The sequence below is a fragment of the Oratosquilla oratoria genome, chromosome 12 (assembly GCF_046742065.1).
Source record: "Oratosquilla oratoria isolate Oo_2021 chromosome 12, ASM4674206v1, whole genome shotgun sequence".
NCBI lineage: Eukaryota > Metazoa > Arthropoda > Malacostraca > Stomatopoda > Squillidae > Oratosquilla > Oratosquilla oratoria.
The window spans coordinates 61,099,015-61,124,165 of NC_134788.1; the positions used below are offsets into that span (position 1 = coordinate 61,099,015).

Consider the following 25,151-nt stretch of genomic DNA (forward strand, 5'->3'; position numbering starts at 1 on the left):
AAATAGTCGTGAGCGGCAGCTGGCGAGCTGTCAACGGGTAGTGTTAGCTTGGCGTACCTGTTCGAGTACGTCACCGCTACGATGAGCTTCGGGAAGTCGTGCGCAACTATGGCCAACTCCCAACAGTGGGCGAATCAGAATAGGGGGAGTTGGACCCCATCGTGTACCCGTATATCGGCGGCGCAGTCTCTGTCAGCGAGCGTCAAGTTGAACCGGAAGCGTCCCACTGCGGGGGGCATTTGGGACCCATCGGCCATGAACGTCGGCACCGAGAGCGACGACTGCAAGCTGGCCCTGGGTATCCCCAACATGTCTAGGTGTCGAGTGCCTATCACAGTGACGTCCGCACCTGCGGATAATGACAGGTGGCCGTCAGACATGGTGGCAGATGCCGGCTTTCCCGTTGGGAGGTGCAGTAGCGTCGGGAATTGACGACTCATGGTACTCCTTGTCCCGATCCTTGGTCGACTTGCAATACTCCCAGTGAACCTCTTTGTTGCAGGCGTGGCAGTGGACATCCCCGGCAGGTCACTTGGAGGTGCGAGGGCGGTGTTCTTTGTTCCCGCAGCTGTGGCAGGTGCTGTTAGACGCCCGCCATTTCCTGAGGTCGTGCCGGCGGCCGCAGGATTGACAGGGACCGCTGTATTGCGGGGGTGCATGCGTCATATGCTAGGCCCTTATATCTGCCAAGACGGCGCTTAAGCTCGGGTCATCCTGGAGTGCCGAAGCTGTCACCCTCAATACCTCGTGTGAGCGGTAGCTGGTTAGTATCTCCTGCTCTGACGTGTTTGCAGCGAGGGAGCTGAGGCATTGTACGGGTTTCTCGCCCCTGACATCGATGAGCATCACCATTTTCAGCTGGGCCTCCACACAAGTGACGGGGTTTCCGGTGCACAGGTCTATTTCTTCAGCCTTATTCCTTATTCGGTCGTAGAAGTCGTCGAAGGACTCGCTTTGCGCCTCTCTGTATCGGAGCAGGTCGCGGCGGTGGAGATCCTCGATTCGCTTGTCCCGGAAGTGGGCTTGCAGTCCGACAAGCTTCTCATCGGCCGAGTGCGAGGTGTCATGCGGGATGTCCAGGGAGTTCGGTAGTATCCCCTGAACATCGAGGGACAACCACGACCGGAGCTGTATGTCACGTGGCATCCTATTAACAGCGGCTATGATGGCATAGTCGGTCCAGTCATGGCGCCACGAATGAAACGACCGGAAGTGTGCATCGGCCTGCAGAGCCAGGGGACGTTGGACCGAGAGGTTGCCGGGTGGCGGAGGAGCGGGTGTCACTCCGGTGACAGGCGGGATTGGGGCGGAAGGCCGAGGAGGAGGGGACGGGGAGGTCGACGAGAGGCTCGGTGTTGGGGACGTTGTGCAGGTGACAAAAACTACGAGGGATTGCAGGGTGTCCGCTGTTTTGTCGATTTTCTTGCTGTGCTCTCTCCGTTCCTCTCGCATCACCACTACGAGCTGTCTGATGTTACCGCCACTATCCCGCGAAGACGTCACATTTGGTGTGAGCGTAGGTGGGGATGGTAAGTCACTCGCCTCCGAAACCGAAGCCGGTGAATTGCGTCTTGGTTCCATGTTTCCCTGGCTAGGTGGGTGTGACCTGCGTGGGTAGGCTGGTGGGTTGCGTGATGTCAGCTTCGCTCCGTATATAGGTCACGGTGGCGGCGGGTAGTGCTCTGCCGAGAGGTTCGATATCCCGAAAGCGCGACACTAGTTCTACGTAATGTGGCGTCCACTGTCTAGCACCACACTGTTGCACAGCACAGCACTCACGGTCCAACATGCACACTGTCGACTAATTCCGTCGACACTTCCGTCAAGTCTTCGATCACGTACGCGCCACCGAATCGCGTATCGTCATATTACGGTTACTCCTTCATACACGCACCATCGATTAACGTATCATCGCTTTTGTATCACTGTTGCAAGGGTATCCTACTCACTGCGCCATGTTTCAAACTATATTGCAAGTCCTGTTGCAAGGGTGGGGCGAAAGTGAAACACACGTAAGGCTACTTACATTTTCATTATTAGATGGGTTATGTGTATAGGAAAGCGCATGGTGCACGTAGGAAGACTAGCAGGTATCTGTCGGCGTGGGCCCCGATGGAGTGCGTCCTTCGCTCCACGGAGTGAAGACCTGCCTACTTTCCATCTAGATACGTTCGGAACTCTACCTACCAGCTCCGCGCTCAAAGGATTACAAAGGCGGAGCATGCCGACAGGAGACCTTTTGGTCCATATCTAGGTCGGATGCGAAAAAATCCTAATAATAAATAAATAGATAAATAAAAACTATAATAATGTATGTATCAAATAAAATACACAAATAAACGCATAGGCACAGTCAAACAACAAACAAACAGGTAAATAGTAAATAATAATAATTTGACATATAATAATAAATGAGAATCAAACAGACAAATCATAACAAAACAAAAACAAATAATATAAAATAAATAATAATCATTACAGCATCTTGCTTAGGTGTTCATCTAAATGATTCTTAAGGCTTCGAACTGAACTACACTGCACTGTCTCTGCAGGAAGTTTATTCCATTCATTAACTACACGGTTGGTGAAGTTTTTTCTACCTCCCTCCAAATTAGACCTATTTCCAGACAGTTTGAGACCATTGTTTCTTATCTGATTCTCATTTAGTGTGAAGATTTTATAACTTTTGATGTGAATTCTCTTGAGAATCATACCTGTATCAAATCACCTCTGAGTCTACGCTTTTTTAAGGAAAACAGATTCATATGTTTCAGTCGATTTTCGTGTGATTTATTTTTTATATTTGGAATCATTTTTGTGGCTCGCCGTTGTACTTTTTCCAATCTATCAATGTCTTTAATGAGATTCAGCGACGATAAGGAAACAGCATATGAATCTATTTGTTCCGAAGAATACAGACTCTTCGGTACTCCTTACCATAGGATACTTTCGCGTAGCGCAAGTTTTCTATCGCTAAACACTGTGTGTTGATTTAAAACACCTCAATCCTTGGGTCTGGGCAACGGTTATCCTCAGTAAGAGGCCCTACTGGGGCACGCCCCCCCTCCCCCACAAGTCACACTAAATTCCATTCTCTTCGCGGTAGCCAACGAGTCAACGTCTCTCACAATACTTGCTTCAATTTACCCAAGTTCAGTTTTGGGAACGGTAGAATTCCCTTCTTTGAACGATAGTGAAGTTTCTCTTATTTTACATAACCGCCACCGAGCTATAGTGCACCCTTCTTATTCCACGGTTCACTATTTGCGTTTGAGTAGTGACGAAAATAGGGCAACCTGCTTCGTCCATTTCCACCAGCCTTCCAGCGGCGTCCTTTTTTGGAGCGTCTTGCATCAAAGACATCCGGTCGCCTGGAATTTCTTGAGTGCCCTCTTCCTATCCCGCTTCATTTCGTTAACCGCCACCGAGTATTCTACCCTTCTCTGTAAGTATGGAATCTGGTTCTAGTGTTGTTGTTCGAGATAGGTTGTGTGCCTTCGTCGAAGAGAAATATCTCTGCCTTGCCCCGCTCCCGCCAACACACGCGGACCCACACATTTGGTGCATCAAGTGTAGGAATATGGAGTGTTCCCCTTCATCCCCGTGTGAAACGTGCGCTCAATGGGATGATGAGCAGTGGTCCGCGTATTTTCATGCTCACAAGAAAGTGCATGCAAGGAACAAGGTACGCAAGCAGGGAAAATGGCTTCCTCCGTCACCCCCCGAAACAAAGAGAAAGCATACTACGCCTGCGGAGGAGACGAGCAGTTCTCTCCCTCCTCCAAAGCGCAGTAGACGGAAAGGTTGTACAACATCCACCTCGAGTCAATCTCAGGCCCAGGTGTCTCCTATTCCTTCACCCAGGGCGGTTAGCATAGACGGACATGCGCCTCCGGCCCCCTCTAACTACCGCTCCTGTACGAGTTTTTTCCCGGATGCGGCCGCTTGTGGCTCGCCCTCGGCCCTTCCCGGATACTCAACTCCCAAATGGACAAAGAACCCGAGTTCGAAGACAAAGAGCGCCTCAGCTTCTTCTTCTAATCGGGAGTCCCGCGGTCCACCTTCAACCCATCGTAAGACGAGCCAGGTGATCAACGGAGCCCTTTCCATGCCCGTTGGGCAGGAGGCCCAAGGTGTACCCACGCGCGCGTTACTCGCGGGTAACTCCTCCTCGTCCAGAGGAGGGAGCCTCCCCCTTGAGTCCCCCGGACCATCCGCACCCAAGCGGGACTCTCCAAGCGGGCATTCCCAGGACCTCCTCCCCACTATCTGTTCACTCTTTAATACAATGAGGGAACAACGGGAATTTATCCGGGCAACCCAAGCACGGTTCATGTTACACCCGGAAGCTCGTCAGGAGTCACCACCCCCAAGGGACCCCCTAGACCATATTCCACTTGATCGGAACCCCCACGAACCCATCAGTGACGATGATGGAAGTGCGGTGTTTCTCGCTGACCGTGCAGACCCCTCCTACGACGACGACGATGTCCACAGCGCCGTAGGGGAGGGGACAAGCTCCCTATCCCCTCACGATTCCCAATCGGAATCCCCGATGGTGGTTAAACCTTCCTTCTCAGACATCCTCGCGAGAGTTGGGAGGGCGAATCGACTGCCCCCCCCCCCCAAAAAAAAAAGCCACATTCGAGTCTGAAATCTTCAGGACGGGCAATTCTCAGAAAGCGAAGCCTCCTCCAATCCACCTTCCATGGAGTACGCAGACGGTAAGAGCCATGACCCAGGCCTCCGACGCTCTCGCAAAAAGGACAACCGAGAAAGCGCGTTGGCTTTCGGTTCCAGTGGAACACCAAAAACGCTTCTACACCCCATCGGGGGCAAACCTCAGGGAAGCCTCGATCCCGGTGAGGTTACCAGAGCTGGTCAAAGCGGACGCGGAATCACTACGCAGAAGAAATGTCCTCCTTTCCGGCAGAGAAGTCAGAGACCACATTCAATCACTGGCTCTGTCCCTGGCGGTGAACTCCTGGCTGGAACGCCTCCTTGCCTCAGTAAGGGAGTTCTTACCCGAACTGCAACCCCAGGAAGAATGCGACCTCCAGGCTCTATTGGAAAGCGCGAGCAGAGCCCTGAAGCATCAGGCTGCCTGCCTCTCAACGTCCATGGCCAACTTCGAGTCCCGCAGGAGAGACACCATCCTCGGGGACCCCAGTGACCCCCTCCCCAGAGAGATTTATGCTCCTTTGAAGAGGGCCCCCCTTCTCACCCACACGCTGATTCCCCCGGAAATGGTGGACTCGGCAATCGCAAGCGCGAACCAATTGATGCATAACAGAGCCATCGAGAGAACAGCCGTCCCTAGCTCGAGGCCAAGGCCCCCCCCCCACCATCGACCCCTAGGTCCTCTCAGACGCAGAGGTAGCCTTTTCTTCACCCTAAGAGAGAAGAAATGCCCCCCCCCATTCATAGTCGAAAACACAGACAAAGCACCGCCCGTTTCCGAATAGAGAACATAGGCGCAAACATCATAGAGGCTCCGGACCCCCCCGCAGAAAATTCTAGGAATTCGCCTGCCCTCCCGCAGAGGATAGGAGGTTGCCTCTCTCTCTACTGGAGGGCATGGGAAGAGGCCGGGGCGGACGACTGGACCATACAGGTCATCAAGGCAGGCTATCGCCTTCCTTTTCACACCGTCCCCAGCCTCTCCCCCTATCCCATCCAAGTCAGCAACTACCATCCGGACTCGGATCGCGGGCGGGCCCTAGCGGAGGAAATCTCCGTTCTGCTTCAGAAAGGAGCTCTAGAGGAAGTCTCGACTCCGGACCCAGGGTTCTACTCAAGGCTATTCCTCGTAGCAAAGGCAACAGGGGGGTGGAGACCAGTCATCGATCTGTCTCCTTTTAAAAAGTTCCTTTCCCTGACGAAGTTCCGAATGGACACCCCAGAGGCCATAAGGGCGTCTATCAGGGAAGGGGACTTCATGGTGTCACTGGACCTCCAAGATGCCTATTTCCAAATACCAGTGCATCCCTCCTCCAGAAAATTCCTCCGATTCGTCCACAAGGGCACCACCTTCCAATTCACCTGCCTATGCTTCGGCCTTTCCACAGCACCCCAAGTCTTCACCAGAGTGTTCAAACTCGTCTCGCGTGGTCCCACTCCAAAGGAATTCCCCTACTCCGTTACCTGGACGATTGGCTGATCCTGCCACAGTCCGCCCAGCTATGCCAAGAACACCTGGGAATGGTCCTAGCCTTTGTCCGCAAATTGGGCACCATAATCAACCATACGAAGTCAGCTTTCATTCCAAGACAGAGAGTCACATACCTGGGTATGGTTCTGGACTCTTCCCTAATGAAGTCCTTCCCAGTAGAGAAGAGAATCCAGAATCTCACTTCTCTCGTTGTACAGGCACTATCGACCGGGTTCCTGACGGCGAAACAGTGCCAAGTCCTCCTGGGCCATATGGCCTCCGTCGAGAGGTTAATCCCCAGGAGCAGACTAAGAATGCGACCGCTACAGTGGCTCCTCAAGTCTCAGTGGTCCCCGCAAGGGGGTAAAACCCGACAACGCATCACCCTTGCCGGAGAAGTCAAGGATTCTCTTCTCTGGTGGAAGGACCCGTGTAACCTGCTCGTGGGAATGCCCCTCGGCCCATCTCCCCCCGAAGTCCTCCTATTCTCCGATGCCTCCAAGGAGGGCTGGGGGGCCCACCTCAACGACGATCACGTCAGCGGTTCCTGGTCCACAGTCGAGCGGACAGCCCATATCAACTGGCTAGAGTTGAAAGCAGTACTGCTGGCTCTCCGTCACTTCACGGATCAAATCTCGGGGAAAGTAGTGGGCATCATGTCGGACAATTCCTCGGTAGTAGCCTACCTGAACAAGCAAAGTGGCACAGTCTCCCAGGAACTATGCCTTCTGACTGTGGACATCCTCAATTTAGCCGAGAATCTCCAAGTGTCACTCAGAGCTCGCTACATCCCAGGGAAGAAGAATGTCTGGGCAGACCACCTCAGCAGAAGGAGTCAGGTAATCAGCACGGAATGGTCCCTCCATCGGGAAGTAGCGAACTTCATCATCAACAAATGGAGCTCCCCTCTGGTGGACGTTTTCGCCACTAGATGGAATCACCAGCTCCCTATATATTTCAGCCCTCTCCCGGATCCGCTGGCGGCAGGAGAGGACGCTCTTCTGCAAAGCTGGGACAACCTCGACACCTACGCTTTCCCACCGTTTCCCTTGCTACAGAAGGTGCTCCAGAGAGTAAGAAACGCATCCAACGTTCGGATGACTTTGATCGCTCCCTGGTGGCCGGAAGCCCCATGGTTTCCAGACGCCCTCGAGCTAGCAGTGGAAGAGCCCCTGGCCTTTTAGGGAAGACTCGACCTTCTACATCAACCGATCAACGGGGCCTGGCACAAGAACCCGTCAGCTCTTGCTCTTCACGCGTTCAGACTATGGTCCGGATCCTCCTAGAGGAGGGTTTTCCCAGAGAAATGGCGGAAGACGTGTCCGCTCCTATTCGCTCTTCCTCAGCTAACCTTTATCAAGGGAAATGGAATGCTTTTGCAGAATGGTGCCACTCCCGGACAATAATCCCAGATCAAGCCACCATTCCTGAGATCGCCTCCTTCTTCCACTTCCTCCGGAAGTCCAAGAAGAGCTCCCACTCGGCAGTGCAGGGCTATAGGGCAGCGCTATATCAGGTGTTTTCTCTGAAGGGCATGAAATTTCTATGCTCCTCAGACATTTCAGAAAATCGTGCCCCCCCCCTTCACTTTTCTGCCACAATTCATTGCCAAAAACCAGGATCCGGCCAAAGCCGACCATAGATTCTGGTCCTTTAGTGTTCCTTCCTTAGACGACTTTGTAGGGGGCAAACAAGCGGAAATGGTACTATGCCCGGTACGTGCCATCCGGACCTACCTCAAGAGGACTAAACATCTTAGACCAGAATTGCAGAGGTTGTTCGTCTCTACTAAGGGTAAGCCCAAGCCCGTCACTAAGAATTCCATTTCTTACTGGATCAAGGAAGTCATCCGCAGGGCCTACGGAATGAGCCCCACGGATTGCCCTAGAGCAAAAGCCCATGACCTGAGGGCAATAGGGACCTCCCTAGTCTTCCGAAAGAATCTGTCGGTCAACCAGGTCCTTCAAGCAGGTATATGGAAGTCCCAGACTACGTTCACTTCCTTTTACCTCAAAGAAGTCATGTGGGAATCTTTAGGGAACTTCTTTTTGGGCCCCATAGTGGCCGCCCAAGAAGTCCTGAGATGACATATCCCTCCCCAATAGCACACAGCCGACCCTGACAACTCATCCAGGTTCTGGCTCGGCAAACACGGTGATACCTATCCAAAGTCCTTCTCATACTCCACATTCCCTTACCTCACCGAGGGCTCTCAAGCAATCCAAGGGAATCAATTCAAGCCCTTCAGGAGGTACAAAGTGAGTATACCCTGTCTGTCTCCACTCCTGGGAACAGAACTAGGTGCCCTTCATAGTTTAGGGGAATGTATAAGGGTCTGGTCAACGTAGGTATTAGCACACTATAAAAATTTTCCTTACGGAGGTTTCCCAGGCTAGATAACTACTTCCTTCCCTCCTATAGTAAGGAGTACCGAAGAGTTTGTATTCTTCGGAACAAATGTAATTTTCGCAGGAAAATTAATTTTTCCCCGATACAAACCTGAGGTACTCCTTACCTCTAATGGCCCTACTCAACCACCCCTCTAATAGTTCCTTCTTCCTTGCCTGTCAAACCTTGTGATTAGTTTCATACCTGGCTCAGAGAATGGAGTTTAGTGTGCTAGACATGTGGGGGAGGGGGGGAGGCGTGCCCCAGTAGGGCCCCTTATTGAGAATAACCGTTGCCCAGACCCACGGATTGAGGTGTTTTAAAACAACACACAGTGTTTAGCGGAGTGCCTCAGGTTTGTATCAGGGAAAAATTAATTTTCCTGCGAAAATTAAAAAAAAAAAAAAAAAAAAGCGCAGACTCAGAGGTGACTTGATACAGGTCTTTAAGATTCTAAAGGGAATTGACAACATCAAAAGTGACAAAATTTTCACAATGAATGAGAATCAGACAAGAAACAATGGTCTCAAACTGTCCGGAAATAGATTCAATTTGGAAGTAGGTAGAAACAACTTTGCTAACCGTGTAGTTAATGGATGGAATAAACTTCCTGCACAGGTAGTGCAATGTAGTTCAGTTCGAAGCTATAAGAATCATTTAGATAAACACCTAAGCAAGATACTGTAATGATTATAATTTATTTTATATTATTTGTTTTTGTTTTGTTATCATTTGTCTGTTTGATTTTCATTTATTTTTAGTTATATGTCAATTTATTATTATTTACTATTTACCTGTTTGTTTATTATTTCACTATACCTATGCATTTATTTATGTATCTTATTTGTTATTCACATTATCATAGTTTTTATTTATTATTTTATTATTATGATTTTTTCGCATCCAACCTAGATATGGACCAAAAGGTCTACTGTCGGCATACTCCGCCTTTGTAATCCTTTGTAATGTGGGCAAACTAACAAATTATATAGCTTGTTAATGAATGGTGGACATTTGAAGTCAAAAGATCGCGCAATCAGTCCTAGAATCTTATTTGCTTTCTCAGAGACTGAAATACACTGCTTAGATGATTTGAGATCGTTACTGATAATTACGCCGAGATCCTTTTCACTATCCTCTTTTGTTAACGAATTTCCAAATAATCGTAATTGCTGTTATTTTTACCTATGTGCATGTGTTAAATTTCATTAGCCACTTTTCAGACCATTGCTGTAATTGGTTTAAGTGATCATTTGCCATTCCGCACAGTTTTGTATCATCAGCAAATTTGAAAACAGTAGATTTTAGTCCGTGGTCTGTATCATTTATATATACTATGAATACAAGTGGCCCAAGAACGGAACCACGAGGAACTCCATTTGTAACATTTTTCCATCCAGAAGTTTTTCCATTAAAAACAACTCTCTGTTTTCAATCATTCAACCAATTACTAGTCTAACTTAATAGGCTACCACTTATTCCGTGTGAAGCTAATTTAGTAAGTAGTCTTTCGTGTGGGACGGTATCAAAAGCTTTTGCAAAGTCTAGATATATTAAATCTATATTGTTTCTTTTGTCATCATTCGATTTGATTGTGGTGTAGAATTCGAGTAAGTTAGTCACGCAAGAACGTTTCCATCTGAAACCATGCTGGCTATCATTTATCAAACAATTACTTTCTAAAAGATGTTCGATAGCATCTCTGATGATAGTTTCCATCTTTTTCCTACGATTGAAGTCAAACTTATAGGCCTGTAGTTATTTGGTTTCTTTTTGTCACCTTTTTTTAATATGGGAGTAACGTTAGCTAACTTCCATTTTCTTGGGACATCCCCGGATATGATGGATTTCTTGAAAACAGCGGCGGCGCCAGGAATTTATAGTTGGGGAGGCTAAGGGGGGGTGCTGAGCAAATTTTTTTTTGGGGGGGCTAATAGCAATATGACAATACACATGTATTATCCTCATTTCAGAAGGGGATGGGGTTAATGGTCGGGCTAGCACTGATGGCTGACAAATCTTTAGCCCTGGCAATTAAAAATTCCACTTAATAAAATTATTTCAATGAGTGTTTTAAATTCTAAATTTGCTCATTTCAGTTGGGGGGGCTAATAGGGGGGCTGGCCACTTTTTTTTTTTTTTTTTTTTTTTTTTTTTTTTGCGCTTGAAAATAATTTCTAATGGAACAACAATCTCATTTTTCATTTCCTTTAGGATTCTTGGATGCCAACCGCCAGGCCCTGGTAATTTATTAACTTTGAGTTTCACTATACACCTTTTAATTTTTTCTTGTTATATTTACCGTAGTAAGTTTACTCAAGAGTTTTCACCGGTTTCAGTTTGGAGTTCACTTTGAGGTGTTTCGTTTACGAATATTAAGCTCAAATAATTGTTTAGAATATAGCACATTCCTTCATTTGAATATTCAAGTTGACTGTCAGCAGATAATAGTGGACCAATATGATTCCTATAAACCTTTTTATCTCTAATGTAACTAGAATTCTTTTGTATTCTCTTTGGATTTATCATCTACAGTATATTCATTTCGCATTGTCGTTTTCGTTTTGTATTGTCTTTAATTTTCTTAGCAATACTTTTTTCAGTTTCTTTGTCAAATGTAAATTTGCGAAGATAGTTCAAAAAGCATTTGACACTTATTTTCCATTGTGGTTAGATGCTTGTTGTGTCTTCCTCGTAATTTTGCACACTGTATTTTAATTAACCACTACATGTATTCGTTGTTTGGTAGAGGTTATTTTTCGCTTCTGTCTCAATAATATGCATTTTTTGTGTGCTCATTGAGTAGTTATTCTAACTGTGTTATTCCTCCTCAGTACAATATAGCTACAGATAAATGATGAATATGCTTTTTAATTTAAATAAATACGGGTCTCGTTTTCCTAGACTCTCCGCCATCTTTGTTTACGTACCGGAGCCCAGTGTCTTATAGTCCTCACTCCTCCAAAGAAAGAAGGTAGTGTTTGCATTCGTATGCATTTGATTAATTACAGTATACAGGAAAGGAGTATCGCTCATTGGGTCCCGTCTCCTACTCACCAATTTATTGTACTTCGGCTCAAATTGGTATACGTTCATCGATGTGAAACCGAGCATGCTTCCGAGTTTGATCTTCAACATTTTGTTACTGTTTCAAAATATTACAGTTGTATTTCTTCCATTCTCCCGTACAGGGGAAAGGGGTGAAAAGTTCCTTAATGGATTCACTAAATTTTATATAGTACAGCCAACATTTTCAACTTCATTATGTCTTTCGACTTGGAGCAAATAGTAGAGAAATATTCCAAGGGATGAGATGATGAGGCAGCGATTCTTGGAATCAGGGCCGTTTCCAGGCAAAGGCGACACAGGCGGTCGCCTGGGGCGCCATTTGCCGGGGGGGGGGGGAGGGGGCGTCAAATTGCCATCCATAATTGATATATAGATAAATGAGAGACAAGTATTTTTTTACGTGAATAATTCAAATAGATAAAGTATGTTGTTTTTGTTGTGGAACTTGTGATGCTAGTTGTGTTTGAAACTGTTTAGGTTATTATTTCCAGCCCAGACGGGGGAAGGAGGGAGGGGGGGGGGGGCGCCGTAACGAAATATTGCCTGGGGCGCCTGATGAACTAGAAACGGTCCTGCCTGGAATTTCGCAGGGGTATTATAGAAAACGGTGGGCAAAGAATTGTCAGTGCATAGGTTATTCAAAACCTAGGCATTGGTTAATCAGTAATTTTTTAGAACTGCGCACCTGTGATCATATAGCAATAGAAAATTAATAATTTTGTGAATCATAAAACATTAACATGGTATCCGTTTTTCTTGGCGGAAATCAATAACAAAACCTTGCTAAAAGCAAATATAGTACTGAATGAAGCTGCGAGCATAGCATCGAGATGCCATGTAAGTTAGACGATGACTTTCACGTTGTGAAGCGGGTGTTCTCCAAATCCAGTCAACATTAATAAATGCTGTTACAAAGATAGTAGGGCTTCCTTCAAGCTATGCAACAGCTCTACTCCACGCAGTCCAAACAAGTACTTAATCAGGCTGTCAGCATCCAATGCGACAGCCCGATGGATCTTTAGTTATAGGTACCACATTACTAGATACAGCTTAGGTGACATATGTTAGGTAGCATAGGTTAAGATAGGTTAGGTTAGAATAGATGGATTTATTATCCTTTAATTTCTTCAACCTTGGCATCCATCAAAACAAACATGATGTAACATTCATCCGCTGCAACTTTCTTTGTTAGTAAATCAGTTTTAGCAACTTTTTGTTATTAATTTCTGCCAAGAAAAACGTATGTTGATGTATTATAATTTACAAAATAAATTATTTTGTAATGCTGTATCATGTAGATGTGCACTTCTAAAAATTGACCAAACTTAGGCGATGGTATATGCTAATCAAGTACAGTTATTTAGAGACAAGAATATACCTCAAATCATTACAATCCTAAACACACAATGACATGGATGAAGGAGTAGGGTAGTATATGAATATCTTTGCAGACGACGCAAAAATACTAAAGAAAGAACGGAGGAGGATTGCAACTCATTACAACAAGACTTGGACAAGATCTGGAAATAGACTAAAAAGTGGGAAGTAAAATTCAATATCAAGAAATGATAGTATAATGGAATTTGGAAAAAGTAATAACATAATAGTGAGAGATCATAATATTGGTGAAAAAAAGGTCAAAAAAGTAAACTCCGAAAAAGGCCTTGGAGTGATGATCAGCCAAGACATGAAACCGGACAAACTTATTAATAAAGTAGTTGTAGAAACCTACAATTTATTGAGGTCAATAAAAGTGGCATTTGTCTATTTGGACGAGGAGATGATAAAAATAAATTTTAACTACACTAAGACCTAAACTCAAGTATGCTGCAACAATTTGGACACCCAGTACCAAAAAGAATATAAAAAAAATTAGAAAGAATACAAAGAGCAACAACAAAACTGGAACCAACTCTTTCCAAAATGACATATGAGCAAAGACTGTCCAAATTAGAATTACCAGCTTTCAAACAAAGATGGGAAAGAGGAGAGGAGACCTACTAACTATCTTAAGAATTATGAAAGGAATGGAAATCTTAGATAAGAATGATTTACTGAAATAGGACAATGGAAAAACAAGAGGACATGAAAAGAAACTCAAAAAATATAATTACAGAAGAGATCTGAAAAAATAGCTTCCCACACAGAGTGATACCTGGAACAAATTAGACAAAGAAACAGTGTGTGCAAACACTATTCAAGATTTTAAGAAAAAAATTGATGCTGAAAGGTACAAAGATGGGTCACCACGAGCATAGCTTCCTTCTTGTGTAATACATTCATACATATACCAAGGCTTTTTTCCCCCTTACAAGGGAGGTAGCAAAAAAGGAAATGGCATAAAATCATTCCCACCCATTCCATCCCTGAATACACTCCACACCCCTCCACCCTCCCTGTTATCTTAGCACCTCCTGGATGATGGTTCATCCCTGCACCTTGTCCACTGCCCTGGGTCAGAGGCAGTGTCGCAAGACACAGCACATCCACAGCAAGGCCACTTCATTAAATCGGCGACCCCCCTCTCCGTTCCCCCAATCTAGAGAAGAAGACGGGGAGAAATCCCTTCGGGCTGCGTCAAATTTTGCTCACACATACTACCTCACCCCCATCCCCCCATCCATTCCACCTCATGCATCACAACATCATCCATATACAACCATTCTCCATTCACCCCTGTCTTCTGTCCTCTCCCGTCCTTCCTCAACAGACATTCCCCTCTTCCCTAAAGCTCCGTTCACCCCATCCATCCATCTCATCCTAGGACGTCCCCTCATGTTCACTCCCTTCAAATCTGCCGTCCATACCTCTTTTACTAGTCTTTCTTCATGCATTCTTTCCATGTGTCCAAACCATCCTAATACTCTTTCATCAACCCTATCTCCAAACTCCCTTTCCACCCCTGTTCTCCTCACCTCATTTCTCACTCTATCCAGCCTAGTAACCTCCATAATACTTCTCAGACACCTCATCTGAAACACATTCAAACTCCTCTCTTCCTGTCTTATGTTCCATGTTTCTGCCCCATACAGTGCTGTTGGTACAATCACTCCTTGATACAGTCTCCTCTTAGCATCCATTCCCAAATGTCTAATCCTCATTACACTTTTTAATCCACCAAGGCATTTACTCACTTCTCTCAATCTACATTCTACCTCCACCCTCACTCCACCTTTCCCTGCCACATCTGCACCACCCAAGTATCTAAAACTATCCACTTCCTCCAGTCTCTCTCTCTTAATGCTCACTTCCAGTCTGCTGCCACTTTCACTCCTTGTACATCTCATCACCTTACTTTTACCCACATTTATCTTCAGCTTTCTTCTTTCACACACTCTCCCAAACTCTGTCACCAACTTCCTCAATCCCTCCTCTGATCCTGCTACAAGCGCAGTGTTGTCTGCAAACAACAGCTGGCTCACCTCTCACTTTTCTCCATTTTCTTTAACCATCTCCAAACCCTGACCCACCACCCTTGCATTCACCTCTCGCATCACCCCATCCATGTATAAGTTGAACAGTCAGGGCGACATAGCGCATCCCTGACAAAGTCCCACCTTTACCTCGAACCATTCACTCTCTCCATTTCTAATCCTGACACATGCTCTACTACTCTCATAAAAACTCTTGACAGCTCCTAGAAGCTTTCCTCCTATCCCGTATATCTGCAAAACCTCCCACAGTGCCTTCCTGTATACCCTGTCATAAGCCCTTTCCAGATCCATAAAAGCCCAAAAACATCCTTTCCCTTTCCTATAGCTTTCTCACATATCTGTCTTACCACAAAAATCTGATCTACACAACCTCTACCTGTCCTAAATCCACACTGTTCCTCACCAATTATGCCCTCTGTTCCTCTCCTAATCATCTCAATCAAGATCCTCCCATAAGTCTTCCCAACTACACTTAACAAGCTAATCCCTCTGAAACTACTACACTCACACTTGTCCCCTTTTCCCTTGTGAAGTGGAACTATACAGGCACTCCTCCAGTCCTCCAGCACTCTACCCTCTCTCCAGCAAACATTAAATAACCTCACCAGCCAGTCCACTATCACTGTACCTCCTTTTTTTTTAGACATTCTGCATGGCATCCATCCAGACCAGGTGCCTTACCTGCTCTCATCATCTTAACAGCTGCCTTCACTTCATTCTTCCTTATTTCTCCTCCATTTTCCTAACTCATCACTCTCATTTTCTTAGCACTTCCCACTGCAACTATTTTTCCCTCCCTATCCTCCTTCACATTTAGCAATTCCCTAAAATATTCTGCCCATCTTCCCCTAACTGCCTTCTCTTCCATTATCATCTCACCATCTGCACCTTTTATCTTTTCTTCTCTACTTGATTCGTCTCCTTTTCCTCTCTTAATTTCTTTCCAAAACATATTTTTATTACTTTCAAAAATTTTTGTTATACCCTTTCCCCATTTCACATCTACTCTCCTCTTTGCCTCCTTTACCTTGTGCTTTACTTTTCTTTGTACCTCTCATATGACTCCCTCATCTTATTTTGTAACCAATCAGTGAAAGCTTGCTTCTTCTCTTCTACAACCTTCTTTGTTTCCTCATCCCACCACTCACTACCCCTCCTTCAATTTCCTCCTGTTCTTCTTGTTCCACACACCATCTTTGCACACTTTGTGACTCCCTCCTTGAACCTGCTGAGATCACGCCTCCCAAATTCCCTCCTTGGAACTGATGCCCCACTGAAATATGTCCTCTTAAAAAGAAGAAAAATAGAACTGCTATAGAGCTAAAAAATGAATTTTTAGGACATTTATCAGTACATGCTGATGCAATTTTTATTTATACAGGTGGATCAAAATCCCATGACGGTGTTGGTTGTGCTGTTGTAACTGATAGCACAGTTTTAAAGAGAAAGTTGCCTGATTTTAGCTCTGTTTTTACTGCTGAACTGCTGGCAGTCAGCGACGCCCTGAAGTTTGTTTTTAATTCTGTTCCATGTGGTAGGAACGTTGTTATTTTTACGGATTCCATGAGCATTCTATCCTCTGTAAATAATTTGTTGCCCCATCATTTTGTAGTGCAAGAAATACAGGAATGGCTGATTCTCATAAACAACAGAAAGAAGATAAAAGAAAATTTCTGCTGGGTGCCGTCCCATGTGGGTGTCACTGGAAATGAAAAAACCGATGCTGCAGCCAAAGCCGTCACTAGGCTCACCCATATAACAGACCGAAAAGTCCCACATACGGACTTGAAACAAGTGATTCATTGTTATACAATGAAGAAGTGGCAAGAGCAATGGACAAAGCTGGACGGCAGTTATAAATTAAAAGAAATTCACCCCTTAGTGAACCCTTGGAAGTGTCCTCCTTTGGACAGAAGGTCAAGCATTGTCTTGACAAGACTGAGAATTGGCCATTCCTACATTACACATAAATTTTTAATGGCAAGTGGGGCAGAAAGGCTGGCCCCCAATGTCCCACTTGCCAAGTAGTTTTGACAATAAGACACATTTTAGTTCAGTGCCCTGCATTCTCTAATAAGCGCAGGGCAAATTTTTTAACAGATATATCTTTTAAAGAAATTTTAGGGGAGGAAGCTTGTGTGAAGAACGTTTTAAAGTTTTTAAAAGACATAAATTTATTTTATGAAATTTAAAATTGTGTGTGTGAATGCTTGTGAGTGTGTGTTGTTGAAGTGTGTTCGTGAATGTCTATTGTTTTAATTGTTTTACTTGAATTTTATTTTTATTTCATTTTTAAACTAAAATATAAATATGCGCTGAATGGCCTACCGGCTCCGGCGCTTGGCCATCGAGCCAAAAACTCCATAAATCAATCAATCAATCAAAAAGTTAATGTCGAACTTATTTTTTTCTTACAGGTTGAGGGTAAATATCAACATCTTGAAAAAGGTATCTATAAATTCTGCATATTCATCATGGAACAAAGAGAAACTCATGTGGCACACCTATCTCATAAGTCATCTTAAATATCACATGATGGCCCACATTGGAGAGAAACCTTTCCAGTGTGACCTGTGTGATGCAGCTTTCTCAGGAAAGACTAGTCTCAAAAATCACATGATGACCCACACTGGAGAGAAGCCTGTCAAGTGTGACCTGTGTGATGCAGCTTTCTCACAAAAGGGTGCTCTCAAACAACACGTGGTGACCCACACTGGAGAGAAGCCTTTCAGGTGTGACCTGTGTGATGCAGCTTTCTCACAAAGGAGTGGTCTCAAATATCATGTGCTGGCTCACACTGGAGAGAAACCTTTCAAGTGTGACCTGTGCGATGCAACTTTCTCTAGAAAGGGTGTTCTCAAATATCACGTGATGACCCACACTGGCGGGAAGCCTTTCAAGTGTGACCTATGTGATGCAGCTTTCTCAAGAAAGAGTAATCTAAAAAATCACATGATGACCCACACTGGAGAGAAGCCTTTCAAGTGTGACCTGTGTGATGCAGCTTTCTCACAAAAGGGTGCTCTCAAACAACACGTGGTGACCCACACTGGAGAGAAGCCTTTCAAGTGTGACCTGTGTGATGCAGCTTTCTCAATGAAGAGTAATCTCAAACTACATATGGTGACCCACACTGGAGAGAAGCCTTTCAAGTGTAACCTGTGTGATGCAGCTTTCTCACAAAAGTGTACTCTCAAACAACACGTGGTGACCCACACTGGAGAGCAGCCTTTCAAGTGTGACCTGTGTGATGCAGCTTTCTCATGGAAGGGTTCTCTCAAAAACCACATGGTGACCCACACTGGAGATAAGCCTTTCCAATGTGACCTGTGTGATGCAGCTTTCTCACAAAAGTATAATCTAAAAAAACACATGATGATCCACACTGGAGAGAAGCCTTTCAAATGTGACCTGTGTGATGCAGCTTTCTCAACAAAGTGTAAACTCAAACGTCATGTGATGACCCACACTGGAGAGAAGCCTTTCAAATGTGACCTGTGTAATGCAGATTTCTCACAAAAGAGCGATCTCAAACAACATGCAGTGACCCACACTGGAGAGAAGCCTTTCCAATGTGACCTGTGTGATGCAGCTTTCTCATGGAAGATCTCTCTCAAGCAACATGTGAAGAGCCACACTGGAGAGAAGCCTTTCAAATGTGACCTGTGTGATGCAGCATTCTCATTGAAGAGCTATCTCAAACTACATATGGTGACCCACACTGGAGAGAAGCCTTTCAAGTGTGACCTGTGTGATGCAGTTTTCTCATGGAAGAGTTCTCTCAAAAACCACATGATGACCCACACTGGAGAGAAGCCTTTCAAGTGTGACCTGTGTGATGCAGCTTTCTCATGGAAGAGTTCTCTCAAAAACCACATGATGACCCACACTGGAGAGAAGCCTTTCAAGTGTGACTTGTGTGATGCAGCTTTCTCATGGAAGGGTTCTCTCAAAAACCACATGATGACCCACACTGGAGAGAAGCCTTTCAAGTGTGACCTGTGTGATGCAGCTTTCTCATGGAAGAGTTCTCTCAAAAACCACATGATGACCCACACTGGAGAGCAGCCTTTCAAATGTGACCTGTGTGATGCAGCTTTCTCATGGAAGAATTCTCTCAAAAACCACATGATGACCCACACTGGAGAGAAGCCTTTTAAATGCAGCTTGTGTGTTGCAGCTTTCTCCGTAAGCAGTAGTCTCAAACAACACATGATGACCCACACTGGAGAGAAGCCTTTCAAGTGTGACCTGTGTGATGCAGCTTTCTCATGGAAGAGTTCTCTCAAAAATCACATGATGACCCACACTGGAGAGAAGCCTTTCAAGTGTGACCTGTGTGATGCAACTTTCTCAGGAAAGAAAAATCTCAAACAACATATGGTGACCCACACTGGAGAGAAGCCTTTCCAATGTGACCTGTGTAATGCAGCTTTCTCACAAAAAGGTTCTTTAAAAAAGCATATGATGACCCACACAGGAGAGAAGCCTTTCAAATGTGACCTGTGTGATGCGGCTTTCTCAAATAAGACTTCTCTCAAACAACATATGGTAACCCACACTGGAGAGAAGCCTTTCAAGTGTGACCTGTGCGATGCAGCTTTCACACGAAAGAGTGCTCTCAAGTATCATGTAATGGCTCACACTGGAGAGAAACCTTTCAAGTGTGAACTGTGTGATGCGGCTTTCTCAAATAAGACTTCTCTCAAACAACATATGGTAACCCACACTGGAGAGAAGCCTTTCAAGTGTGACCTGTGTGATGCAGCTTTCTCTAAAAAGAGTGGTCTCAAATATCATGTAATGGCTCACACTGGAGAGAAACCTTTCAAGTGTGACCTGTGTGATGCATCTTTCAGAGTAAAGGGTGGTCTCAAACGACACTTGGTGACCCACACTGAAGAGAAGCCTTTCAAGTGTGACCTGTGTGATGCAGCTTTCTCACGAAAGGGTAATCTCAAACAACACTTGGTGACCCACACTGGATAGAAGCCTTTTAAATGCGACATGTGTGATGCAGCTTTCTCAGGAAAGAGTCATCTCAAACTACACATGGTTAACCACACTAGAGAGAAGCCTCTCCAGTGTAAACTGTGTTATGCAGTTTCCCAACAAAAGGGTCCTCGAACGACACTTAATGAACCACACCTTTCAAGTATGACCTGTGTGATGCAGCTATCTCAGGAACGACTGCTCTAAGATATCACGTGATGACCCACACTGGAGAGATGTCTTTCAGTTTTGACCTGTGCGATGGAGCTTTCTCAGGAAAGACTGTTCTCAGGCATCACATGATGACCGACATGAGAGGGAAACCTTTCCAGTGTGACCTGTGAGATGCAGCTTTCTGAAGAAAGAGTACTCTCGGATACCGCGTGATGACGCACACTGTAGAGAAGCCTTTTACGTGTGAACTGTTTGATGCAGCTTTCTCAGAAAAAAAAAGACCTTACGTGGTGGCCCATACAGGAAAGAAAACCTTTCAGCCTTCTCACCAAGGATTCGTTTCAAATTTCACGTAGTGATTCACACGTCCTCACGAAAGATTGATATCATATATTGGGTGATGACCTACGCTTATGGGCTCGCAGGTAAATACATTAGACATGAATATATGAATCTTACCTAACCCTTTCATGGGTCCTCATAATGTGCTCATGCCAAATGGATTTGTTATCCGTGTGTCCACCTATGGATTCATTATTGGTGTTGCACATTTCATGAATATTAATCTGTTGAGATTCACAATGTACGTAACATATGCTACCTAGGCCTATAGCCTAAGCTATGTCCTGTGTTGTTGGCTTAGTGCCAAACGCTGCATTGCAATTAGCAATGCCTCGCCTCTAGCCTGCGTTTGTTGAAGGCCTGACTTCCTCGACCCTTGGTCAATTTAGGGGTCGATCCTAGGGCTGGATTAGATGCGAAGGTCGTTGGGATCACATCTGCCTTTATACCAGGCCGCACAACTCCTGAATATTCAGTAGAATAAGCCAGTTCCTTCACAAGACGGGCTCAAAGTGATCCAAGCAAAATTTAGAATGTTCACTTGGTACCCACAACGATCCCTTTCTCCTTGTTCTGTCCACCTTCCGCATCCATATAGCCCTTCGATCTGTATCACTCGGGAATTGAAAGAGGCTCCGACCACTACTTTGCCCGTTGTTACATTTGGCAGGTACACAATAGACCATAATTAATTCAATTTTCTCACATTCAGTGTTGAACAGTGACGTGTGAATGGCAATGTTTGGCTACTAATACATCACTCCTCCGAAGATTCTTGACGATAGCCGAAAGTGGCTCTATTTTCGAATTGCAAACGATTGAGGTATGAAAAATAGCGTTTGTGTGCCTAAATTCTAATTGGCAAAACTATATCGTGGGGATGGTCGGCAATGTTTCTTTATTTACTCTCCTTGGGGTTTTAAAAATTGTCTTCCGTTTTCCATTCTGACCTCTAAGTGTTCCATGAAGTGCACGGATCGTTTTGTAATTACGAAAAATCAAGAATATTAGGAAATAGTGCAACTGGTGGATATAGATATATGTATGTCATGACGGATAAAGTTCTGTTTATCTTAGTATTGTGGAAATTTATATGGTGTATACGACATTGTTACTTGAAATCTGTGTTACTGTAAATATATCTACGGTAATATATTTAGCAGTGTTTATTGTATCCTTTGAGACAACTCGTATTTCAATTAAGTCTTTCCGAGAGTAATATCGGATGTCATATGATGAATTGTTCATTGTTGATGAATAATGAAATTGCCGAACGGTTTGTAATAAATTATGCCAAGAAGAGCTTGTTCGTGGTGTCTAGTAGTATTATTGCATGTGCTTGTTCTCTCGTAACTCCTGAGGCAGAACCTTTCTGTTGCAAGTGTAGTTGCAAAAGGGCGAGAGTGAAATGCACCTAAGGCGACTTAGGCGTTTATTAATCATTGGGTTATGTGTACAGGAGGGCGCCTGGTGCTCGCAGGAAGACAAACGGGTATCTGTTGGCCTGGGCCCCGAAGGGGCGCGTTCCACCTCAGGACGAAGACTCTGCCGACGATCCATCTAGATATGTTCGGAACTCTGCCTAGCAGCTCTAGGCGCGGTTACGTGCATGTGACATCATGCTTTCGATTGTCTATACGCCTACGTTCCTTCTTACTCCTATTAGGTACATATATAAGTAGTCATTCGTGTCTATGTGGCATTGTGGTCACGCTCGTAGAACCATCGCGAGGGGTACATCTAGTCGCGAGCCGAGACGACCGACGGAGTCATATGATGAAGACCGCGGGCCCTCCACCGAGGGATGGAAGACGACGGGGCAGACGGCGTCGGGAGTGCAAGGGGACACTAGGCGGAGGTTGCGCCACCAGAGTCTCCCGCTCGGGAGGTGGATTTCCTTGTCTTTGGACCTATCGCGGCCCATAAGCACTCCGACCTTGACCCAACGGAGGGACAACCTGTCCTGAATCTGGGTGGGTTGGCCGACACTCAATTCGAGGAGGGGCCGGGCGTGCTCGTTGTACCGGGATTGCATCTGGTCAGCTTGAGAGCCGGCGCGGGAAACACAATCCTCCTCCGAAAAGGAGTCCGGGTGGGTCGGGACGCAAGTGCGGAGAGGGCGGCCGTACATGCTCTGGGAGGGGGAGCGGCCGGTATGAGACGGGGTGTTGCGTAATTCTACGAGGCCTCGGTCGAACTCCTCGCACTCGATATTTGCCGGTGGGCGCTGTCTTTAGGATGAGGTGCTTAGCGGCCTTAACTAAGGCTTCGGCGTGCCCATAGGACTGGGGATAGTTCGGTGAGGTGACCATATGGTGGACACCCTAGTGTTACGTGAAACGGTTGAATTCAGTGCTGGTAAAAGGGAGGCCACCTTCGGTGAGAAGGCAGAGGGGGACGCCTACCTTAAGTAGCAGCAGAATTTCTGGATGACTGGTAGACGTCATGTCCTGGTCGCAGGGTGCGATGACGGGTCAACCTGAGAGCTTGTCTGTGTTCGCTCCACTGCCACTAACAATCAGTCACTTGTGTTATTCATCTGTGGGCCCCATGCCTCTTCCTTCTCTTAAGTATGTTTCTATCAAAGCTTCGGTCACGAGTTATCAAAATTTCTTGATGGGGTAAATTAAAATGAGACATTATTTCTTATCTTCTTAGTAAATACACTTGGTTCAATCTACACCAAGGGACTCTTGGGATCCTTGTACATCCCACCATTCAAGTCTGCTCCGACGTCACAATTTAATTCATCCAATATGAACGTTACAAATAATTGCTACCCTTTAATGGCGTGACTTTACCTCCATGCACCAATAATTTCTCTCCTCCACCCTTTTCTCCAATCAGAAAGACTGTTATACTGTCTCAAGCAATACTGTTTACGTAATCACTTATGTCGCAAGCGGAACATGGCTTGATGCATACATTTCGTCACATCAGCACTCTCTCGATATCCTAACCTATGTTTACAAAATGCAAGACGGCAAGCGAGAATATGCAACTCTGCACTTCCTAACGGCCATTGTTTCAAAATATCCAAGTAATAAAATTTGCATATCTTTTCACTTACCCCTGTATCTACTTAAACGTCTCCCTCTACCGGCCTCCTACAGGGCTCGCTAGTATATGCAGAATGTGAAGCAGGTGAATCACGCCTTTGCTCCATGTTGCCTGGCTGGGTGGGTGTGGCCTGCATGGGTAGGCTGGTGCGTCGCGTGATGCCATGTTCGCTCTGTACTGTATATAGGTCACGGTCGCGGTGGGAAAAGCTCTGCCGAGAGGTTCAATATCATGGTGAGTGGAATAAAAGGCCCCTAGGTCAGCACCACTACATGCCTACGAAAGCCTAACTCCACGTAACGTGGTGTCCACTATCTTGCGTCAAACTGTACCTACGGTCCAACATGTACACTGCCGCCTAGTCCCACTGACACTTCCATCAACACTTCGTTCACGTACGCGCCACCGAATTGCGTATCATGTTACTGTCAGTCTTCGTTCATGCGCGCGCCATTTATTAACGTATCGTCGGTTTTGTGTCACTGTTGCAAGGGCATCCTAATCACTGCGCCATATTACAAGCTCTGTTGCATGAGGGGTGACAGTGAAATGCACGTAGGGCTATTTTTGCATTTATTAATTGATGGGTTATGCTTACAGGAAAGCGCGTGGTGCGTATACGAAGGCTAACGGATATCTTTCGCTTGGTGTGCGTGGCCCTGCGTGACTTTCACGCGTAGCAGCAGTATGAAAAGAGCCCTAGTTGGTTGTGCGAAATGGCTCTAGTTCGACAGGCGTTGCAACTGGTTAGGGCATCACTGTGTCGCGCTACACCGAGCTTTGCTCTGTGCTGTACAGCATACCATTCTACAGTACACTATGCCACACTTGCTAGGTCTAGTTGTGATATCTTCTGTTGTTCTGTTGAATTTGTTGTTTTCTTGAATTTCAAGATAGTTTTGTTACGGATGGTAGCATTTTATGCATACACGCGCGCGAGCACACACACACACACGCCCGCGCGCACGCACACACACACACACACACACACACACACACACACACACACACACACACACACACACACACACACACACACACACACACACACGAAAGGCTCTACATACGAATTTTTCAGGTTACGAAAGACTTCTTCGGAAAAATATTGCCTCCTGGTACGAAAGAAATTTCAGGATACGAAAGGCGAAAATGTCAAAATACGCGCTGCTACTCTCAGCTCCCAGAGTCCACCGAACGTAAACATACTTGTAGTATCCTGTATCTTGGTTTGAAAGTGGCGCGTCCGAGCTGCTCTGCCATTGGCTATTGCCCAGCATCTTCCTGGTATCCCATTGGCTAGGAGGGACCTCTGTGTGTATGTGCGTATACCCAGAATCCTCTTCGTTTTCCTGTCTGCCCACGAGGATCACCGAAGCCTTAGTCTAACACTAGCGAAATTCAGTAAAGGACGAAGTGTTCGGACAGTTTTTCGTCAGCTTTTGTTAGTGTTGATTGCAACTTTACGTGTGTGTATTAACTTTTATTCACTACGGGCCCCAAGAAAGGGATGGAGAAAAGTGATGAGAAGAAGAGAGTTGTTT

At 45.6% G+C, this 25,151-nt stretch overlaps 1 protein-coding gene across 1 annotated transcript in view; it reads left to right on the forward strand.

The window, feature by feature from the left end:
- LOC143031875 (uncharacterized) overlaps positions 1–21,671 on the forward strand; it is a 35,203-nt gene extending 13,532 nt beyond the window's left edge. Inside the window, exon 2 of the mRNA XM_076196233.1 lies at positions 17,460–21,671. Coding sequence (XP_076052348.1) covers positions 17,536–20,031 — 2,496 coding nt within the window. The 5' untranslated portion in view covers positions 17,460–17,535 and the 3' untranslated portion in view covers positions 20,032–21,671. The remainder of the gene's footprint in view (positions 1–17,459) is intronic.
- The last annotated feature ends 3,480 nt before the right edge of the window (positions 21,672–25,151 follow it).